Source organism: Salvelinus sp. IW2-2015, linkage group LG18, assembly GCF_002910315.2.
Source record: "Salvelinus sp. IW2-2015 linkage group LG18, ASM291031v2, whole genome shotgun sequence".
Classification (NCBI taxonomy): Eukaryota; Metazoa; Chordata; class Actinopteri; order Salmoniformes; family Salmonidae; genus Salvelinus; species Salvelinus sp. IW2-2015.
The window spans coordinates 29916896-29925842 of NC_036858.1; the positions used below are offsets into that span (position 1 = coordinate 29916896).

Below are 8947 nucleotides of genomic sequence, written 5' to 3' on the forward strand. Positions count from 1 at the left end.
GTTAACTCGTTGGCAGAGACATACCTCCCTGTCACTAACAAAGGGGTTAGGGTTCAATCTGATGTGTGTGTGTGAGCGTGCTTGCGCGTGTGTGTTTTTGTGTCAATGGGATTGTGTACGTCAACGATGACCTTTGCCTCTGGTTTATCTCTTCTCTCAGAGTTCAGTCAGTCCCACTGATTCCTAGATTCACATATTGTAAACATCAAATATTACATTCTTTACTAGATAGTGTATGTTGCTATCTTAATCACAATGAGGAGATAGAGTTTTAGTCGAGTGAGTGTATTAGCACAAAAAAATGTGCTAATGTGAGCATTTAGACAGCTGTACTATCTGAAATGAGTCAAAGGTCAGATTTTGTTGATCCTTCACTGATTGTGGGGAACAGTGTAGGGGACATCTTCATCCTAGTTTAGAGATCAGAGGTGGAGGAAGCTTCTACATACCTTCTTATCCTGACTGAATAGGATCTCCCTGCTTAGAAAGTCATTGCTCTCTCTCTCGTTCTCTCTCATCTCTGATCCTCCTAGTGTCTCTATCTCGACTAACTGCCTAAGATCCCAGATCATTGTTCCCTAGATAAACTGTAAGTCTGTATCTATCCCCTTACAGCGTCTGATTACCAACACGCCACAGACCTGGAGGTTTATTCCAGGTCTGGGACCGGAATAGAGACAAGGGGAGGGAGGGGCCAGGGCTGGAGGCAAGCTGGGCTGGAGGGCTGGGCGGCGGGCGGGCATGTGCCTCTGGGTAATCCCCCCTTAAATAGCCCCAGGAAGGGATCCAGGGCAGTGCAGTTAACACCGTGGGAGCGCTCTGAGCCGACACACTGTCCCACACACTCCTGGACGCGCAACACAGGAGAGGAGGGAGAGGACTTTGAGACTTATCCAGAGTGGATCCTGGGACTATAGCTGAAAAAGTGGTCCAGGATGAACTTTGCCGCCCAGTTCATCTACGCCAACTATATCAGAGATGGATCGCCTAACAGAGTGGGATTCAGCGATAGTGATGATAATGACCCCTTCTGGCAGAGGTGGGACTCTACAGATTCATCACCAATCCCCTGCACCCCATTAGACACAGAGGGATTTCCCACCCGAGCCCTGGCTGTAGACGTACCCCCCCAACACCCTAAGGAACCAAATACTCCCACTGCCGCTTCTCCTGTAGTGACTCCTGCTGTGGCTCCTACTGCACCTCATGTTGCACCTCTTCCTGTTCTCCTTCATCCTTGTTCTGCACCTCTTCTCTCTCCCCAAGGTCAACTAATCCCACCGGCCACAACCTCCACTCTCCACCATCTTCCTTCTCCTCGTGCAAGGATATCTACCAAGTCCTCTAGAGCGACCAGCAAACCACTTCCTCATCATCCAGCACTTCCTGTCCCCAAATCTAACGGCATCTCCGATCCCTGTTGTTCTCCTCCTCCTCCACCTGAAACAGCACCTCCACCACCTCCACCTCGAGCTTCCCCTGCTCTCCCCAGGTCCACAGTAGTAGCCAAGGACCCCCTTAGATGTGTCCCTGCCCCTGTGATACCCTCTCCAGACCCGGGGAACAGATTTCTCTTGCCAGCCTTCCACGTTCTGGTATGCCTCCTCCTCCGCCTGGTTCTATCCTTCATCCTCTTCTTCCTCCCCAGGTAAACAGACTGGACACAGGGAAGGACATAAAGATAGAGAGAGAGAGCGATAAAGGAGAGAGCGAAAGACAGAGAGAAGCTTGGGGTCTTCCACATTCTGAGACAGTAGAAAGGAGACGGAGAGGTGGCATTACTGAAAGAAAGTGTGAAGGATTAAAGAGGCAAATGGTGTAGAAGGACATTAGTGTCCGAGGGTTAACTGGGGGAATGGGGTGAAAGAGTAAAGCAGCTCTTATGACTGAGTAGACGATATTAATAGAACGACTGGTTGTGAAACAGGAAACGGAGCCAAATACATTGGATATTGGGGAAATAGAATGTCAACAGAGTAACTCCACCTGGTGGTTCTATGTGCTAGTGCTGTTTGTATCTTGACGTCTTTGCTATGACTTAGCTCTTGGGAATTCTGTCCATGTGTGTACCAGTGGAGGCTGCTGAGGGGAGGACGGGTCATAATAATGTCTGGAACGGATTAAATGGAATGGCATCAAACACATGGAAACCATGTGTTTGAGATATTTGATACTATTCCGGTCCAGCCACTACCACGAGCCCGTCCTCCCCAATTAAGGTGCCACCAACCTCCTGTGGTGTATACACAATGGAAACTTAAAGTGAAGTTATATTTTACCAGCTGGTTTGAATTATGACATACGGTCTATCCATTTCAGTAGTGCATATAATGTGAGCAAAACTCAGTTACTTTTGAATAGGAGTCTCCCCAAAACATAATATATCATACAATAGCATGGATAGGAATGCATTAGGTTATTTAAATACAATGTAATGAATACTACATGTAGTTGCTATGAATGTTTATAAGGCAATGTTAGTAGGTGAATCTAATCCCCGGTCTAATCTAATCCCTTTATGTCTTTATAAATAGAGCTATAATTCTAAATGACCTGATTGCTGATAATATACAGTTGAAGTCGGAAGTTTACATACACTTAGGTTGGAGTCATTAAAACTTGTTTTTCAACCACTCCACAAATGTCTTGAGAACAAACTATAGTTTTGGCAAGTCGGTTAGGACATCTACTTTGTGCATGACACAAGTAATTTTTCCAGCAATTGTTTATTTCACTTATAATTCACTGTATCACAATTCCAGTGGGTCAGAAGTTTACATACACTAAGTTGCCTTTAAACAACTTGGAAAATTCCAGAAAATGATGTCATGGCTTTAGAAGCTTCTGACAGGCTAATTGACATAATTTGAGTCAATTGGAGGTGTACCTGTGGATGTATTTCAAGGCCTACCTTCAAACGCAGTGCCTCTTTGCTTGACATCATTGGAAAATCAAAAGAAATCTGCCAAGACCTCAGAAAAAAAATTGTAGACCTCCACAAGTCAGGTTCATCCTTTGGCAGCAATTTCCAAACGCCTGAAGGTACCACGTTCATCTGTACAAACAATAGTATGAAAGTATAAACACCATGGGACCACGCAGCCGTCATACCGCTCAGGAAGGAGACGCGTTCTGTCTCCTAGAGATGAACGTACTTTGGTGAGAAAAATCTAATCAGTTTGCAACTGCACATGGGGACAAAGATCGTACTTTTTGGAGAAATGTCCTCTGGTCTGATGAAACAAAAATAGAACTGTTTGGCCATATTGACCATCGTTATGTTTGGAGGAAAAAGGGGGATGCTTGCAAGCCGAAGAACACCATCCCAACCATGAAGCACGGGGGTGGCAGCATCATGTTGTGGGGGTGCTTTGCTGCAGGAGGGACTGGTGCACTGCACAAAATAGATGGCATCATGAGGCAGGAAAATGATGTGGATATATTGAAGCAACATCTCAAGACATCAGTCAGGAAGTTAAAGCTTGGTCGCAAATGGGTGTCAGGACCCGGTGAGAGAAACAGTCACTAATAGTCGGCAGAACCCAGAAGATGAGGCAGACTCAGCAGTACTAGAAATGGTGGTTTAATAAAAGGACAAGATCTTCAGGCAAATAATATAAATCCACCACGTCCAAAAATAAAGCCAAGAGGCACAAAATGGATATCCTCCAAAATACAAAGAAACTCCACAAAGTGGTAAAAACAGCAGGGAAAAACAAACCTCAAAAGACTACTCAAAAATACACAAGCACTAAACCAGAGAACCTCTGGAAAATCCAATAAGAGAAATATGTTCACAACAAGGCTGGGGCTGGGTGCTAACATACAAACACTGAGCAAAGAACTGAGGAACACACAGGGTTTAAATACTAACAAGGGAACGACACACAGGTGCAAACAATAATTAGAGCAAGGAAAAAACAAAAGGTACAAAAAAGGTGCAATGGGGACATCTAGTGACCAAAACCTGAACAGTCCTGGCCAAAACCTGACAATGGGTCTTCTAAATGGACAATGACCCCAAGCATACTTCCAAAGTTGCGGCAAAATGGCTTAAGGACAACAAAGTCAAGGTATTGGAGTGGCCATCACAACGCCCTGACCTCAATCCTATAGAAAATGTATGGCCAGAATTGAAAAAGCTTGTGTGAGCAAGGAGGCCTACAAACCTGACTCAGTTACACCAGCTCTGTCAAGAGGAATGGGCCAAAATTCACCCAACTTATTGTGGGAAGCTTGTGGAAGGCTACCCGAAATGTTTGACCCAAGTTAAACAATTTAAAGGCAATGCTACCAAATACTAATTGAGTCTATGTAAACTTCTGACCCACTGGAAATGTGATGAAAGAAATAAAAGCTGAAATAAATCAATCTCTCTACTATTATTCTGACATTTCACATTCTTAAAATCAAGTGGTGATCCTAACTCACCTAAAACAGAGAATTTCTACCTGGATTAAATGTCAGGAATTGTGAAAAACTGAGTTTGAATGTGTTTGGCTAAGGTGTATGTAAACTTCCGACTTCAACTGTAGCTATGTATCCTAATTACCACAATAATTTAAAGGTTCGATTAACTATATTATCAATCCCATTGAGTATTACGGAAATGTTTGGACATTAAGTACTAGGTTTAACAACAATCCAACTAAATGCTGTACCAAGTAACTTTACAGGATTTACAGGAGTAACTTTACAGGAGTTACAGGATTTAGTCAAACTATCACTGATAATAAACGTCTCTCTCATTTGACTTTATTCAAAGCATGCTATGTTTAATTACTGCATGCTCCTTAAAGACTGCGTTGAAAGGATTCTAATGAGTCATTGTTTAATCAGAGATCAAATAAATCAAGCAGAGGTGAAACTCTGAGAACATGACAGGTGACTCAATGAACTCCAACCATTTCCTTCCCCTCTGTACCATCCAAACAGACAACATAAGAGCCGTGTGTGTGTGTGGCTAATAGGTCAAAACCTACAGCTATTTCCGTTGTCATCAGGGACAGCCAGTTGTACCTTGGTCATGGGAAGATCTCTGTGGATTATCTCCTATTGTACAGAGCACAAGGTTACAGCCATCACTCCCAGACTATGTAAAGCAGTGGCTAATCTGTTCCCCACTTGTTCACACACATGTACAAATCTTACTCCTGAAAACTCCACCCAGCCTAATAGCAATTCTCTCCTCCTGCTCCCTCTCATCACTCTAGTCCATTGCTGAGACCTTTGACCTGAAATACATGTGTATAACGGTAAGAGCTGTATCCATCATTACAGACACCCAACCAGAGAGAGTAATTCCAAGCCCTGTTGATCTTCCTTTCTCCCCCAGCGAGGAGCAGCGTCTTGGGTCAACTAAACAGGGCTGCTCCACCTCTTCCAAGAGTACCTGCAACAAGGACGCCCCTGTTTGTAACGGGGTTGCGGGCGTGCGGCCCACCCTCATCCACCCAGAGCGCCTGAAGGACTTTGGTATTGAGGAGGAGGAGTGCCTCAATGGCGAAGTCAAGACCAAGGAGACCAAGGTGGTGGGGGCCCCTGAGATCCAGCTGATGGACCCGCCCAAGACTAACAAGAAGAGAGGCAGCGAGAGCAAAGCAGTCACACCACCCAAGCCTGAATACCTCCGCTTCGATGACATCAGTGCTGCGGCCTTCAAAATCCAGTTGAGGATGCAGAAGACCCCCTGCATGGTATGTTTAGAGCCTTCTATACACTCTTAGAAAAAAAACGTAAAGGGTTCTTTGGATGTCCCTCGTCTGTAGGAGAACCCTTTTGTGTCCAGTTTAAGCCTTTTCACCAAAGGGTTCTTAAAGGATTCTTTGATGAGGGATAGGAGAAGAACCCTTCGTTTATTCTAAGTAGTACCTTTTTTCCCCGAAGAGTAATAACTGTAGATGATGAACCCTACTTCATATGCAGAAGCTTACTCGCATCGGGCCTGTTTGTGTTCCCAGTACTCCAGACTGTCCAAACAGTACGGCATGGAGATCTTCCTGAAGAAGGAACACCTCCACTACACAGGCTCAGTGAAGGAAAGAGGCGTTCTCTACGTGCTCACCTCCCTCAACCAGGTATGCATCACAATGCAACTCTCAATGCATTCCAGCTGGGGAAAAGTCCAAGCTAACATGTAGCTGACAAGCTAACAAGTAGCTAACAAGCTAACAAGTAGCTAACACGCTAAACAAACACAAATTACTTTTACAGTTAGCTAACTCCCATCCCCCTCCACAGGAGCAGCAGAAGAAGGGGGTGATTGTGGCTACAGACTGTAGCTTCTCCATGGCCGTGGCCCACCATGCAGTGGAGTTGAGGATCCCAGTGTTTGTCATCATGCCAGCCAGCTGTGCCCAGCCCCACCTCAGGATGTACCGTGACTACGGCGCCATGGTAATCTCCTACGGCAGCACGGCCAGGGACTCCCTGAACCACGCCCGCCACCTGGCCAAGGAGAACGGATACCTCTGCCTGGAAGAGTAAGTCACCCTGGGAGCCAGTCCCATAGCTCTCCTTTGTTTTATAACATGCACGGGTGACAATGTGACACTAACACATGGGCACATGGTAATACTGTATTTCTCTCTCTATCTCTCGCTCAGGGATGATAGTGCTGTGTACTTGGCAGGRCTGGGCACAGTAGGCATGGAGATCTATGAGCAGGTGCCCAAACTAGATGCAGTCATTGTGCCAGCTGGTGGGCAGTGTAGTCTACTGGTTGGCATAGCAGCCGCCATCAAACACCTCAACTCGCGCATCACCGTCATAGTAAGTGTTTCCTAACTCTGAATATTTGTTTAGTGTACTATTGTCGTAGTGAGTAAGTTGCAAACATGCTCTCCAAAATGTGGATCCCCATCATACTTAGCATGGCACTGAATGTCCACTAAATCGACAAAATAATATTGGGATTTATGTACCATTGTTCTCTTTGACAGGGAGTTGAACCAGAAGGATTCTCGTTGCTATTACAGTCCCTCAAAACAGGCAGCCCGGTAACTAGAGAACTATACAGCACCCCCAACAAGAAGCTTTATGGAGGTACTGTGCACTTGTACCCCTGTAGGCTATATGAACCCATACCTACCCCCTGTGATATGTTTTTCTCTCTGTACTTTGTCTTTCTTTTTCTTAAATAGATTGTCATGGCACTGTACTCACTGAACTCACCGCCTATAACCCCACTCTCTATCCCCAGACCTATTTGAGCACTCAATGGGGACCCACACCTTCCATCTGGCTAAGACATTTGTGGATAAAGTCATCTCTGTCAGGTATTACATCTCTATGGAAGAGGAGGGTATCTCACCACACATTTGCCATCGTCATAGTATTCTACATGTATGGACATAGACACCCCTCTGTTCCCCAGTGCTGTGATTGTTGCCATGGCTCTATATTGGTAGCACTGATGCTCCCAAGGTTAGAAGCACCAAAGAGTATTTAGGAGCAGTATTTAGGAGCACCAGGGCCTCTATTAAATCCGTATCACAGAAGTTCAGCGTTATTGCGTGATTGACAATTAAAGACGATGTTCCCACAGTGGCGGAGACTGCATTCGCTTCAGCGATACAGATTGACTAGAGCCCTAGGCCTATGTGAATCCATATCTCCTGGAGGAGCCCATTTCCTTTCTTCCAGTGCCTTCTTACTGGGCAAGTTACCAGGTTGTTAGGCAGCTAGGAAACGTGACTGGACATTTGTTTGTTATCAAACAAGTTAGCGGCCCGCAACATGGTTTCTGAAATGATCAAATGTGACCTGCGATTCCACAATAGAAAGGAAAGATGTTAGCTCTGGTCATACATTTTGAACAGTTTGGGCAAGAGACTAGCAGTTCTATGCATTGTAAAGGTGCAACCATGGTACTCACAGGTGAGGTGCAAAGAGAAGTGAACACTGCCGGGTTACCTCCCTCTCCAACCAAGGTGCATGAATTGAGGAGCAAACAGAGTGGTAAAAGCAAAAATGCGCCTCTGCCTTAGCCTTTTGCAGATAGAAAAGAAGAAGGCTTTTGTATATTGCTGAATGTTCTCCTATGGGTTCAGGGACCAATCACAATGGGAATACAACACAAAGCATGATATGATTTTTTTCAATAATCTGACCAATAGGCGGCCATTTTGAAATATATAAAAGTCCCCTTTATTTTTATGTCTGTAAAAGCTTGATCAAATCTAAGGGTCAAAGTTTGTTGAACTTTTTGTAATAAAGAAGCAATAAAGAAGCTTTTAAAAGTTGCTGAATTCCCTCTTCAATCTCACAGGTGAGGTGAAATTATACAATATATTGACTTTTCTTGCCGCAATATATGATACAAATGTAACAACTTAACGTGTTGCTCCTAACGATACCAATATAATTTTGCCATTCAATGTATTATCTGGGTGAATATTTTTCTTCTACACAGCAAAATATTTAGGATCATATGGGAGCAAGATGGTCGCAAATTAGAGCCCAGAGTGCAGTAAAGTGTCTCAATCATTGTCCTTTAGCACTGCTGTTGTTGTGGTGGTGTTGTTGTTGTTCTCTCTCTCTGAGTATCCCTGACCTTTTACTCTTCTCAACAGAGAGGAGGACTCTCTGGTAGCCATGCTAAGGTTCCAGGAGTTTGAACACTCCATGGTGGACACAGAGGGAGCCATGGGACTGGCGGCCATCTTGGCTGGTCAACTACCAGAGCTGAAGGGCAAAAGGTGGGTTAACGCACGGCTAGTGTGGGTTACTGTATCAAAACATATGAGTGAATCCTAACCCTTAGCCTTCAATTGACATCAATTTATGACTAAATGAAAATGAGACTTAAGGAAATTAAGATTCACCCATAGTGTCAAAAATGTAACCTGTTGATATTCCGATTAATTGAGTATCCATCTATGTCCTTGTCTGCCCGCTGCAGGGTAGCTGTGGTGGTCAGCAGTGCTAACATGGAGTTGGACCTGAT

General features: G+C 44.7%; 1 protein-coding gene across 1 annotated transcript; it reads left to right on the top strand.

Annotated features, from left to right (window-relative positions):
- Positions 1-754: 754 nt before the first annotated feature.
- LOC111977537 (uncharacterized) lies at positions 755-8945 on the top strand (the record flags this gene model as incomplete). Its single annotated transcript, XM_024006991.3, has 9 exons — positions 755-1039; positions 5336-5696; positions 5961-6077; positions 6241-6482; positions 6606-6771; positions 6942-7044; positions 7202-7277; positions 8574-8699; positions 8903-8945. Coding segments are annotated over exons 1-9 (1338 nt in total), but the record flags the coding sequence as incomplete, so codon positions are not given.
- Between the last annotated feature and the right edge of the window lie 2 nt (positions 8946-8947).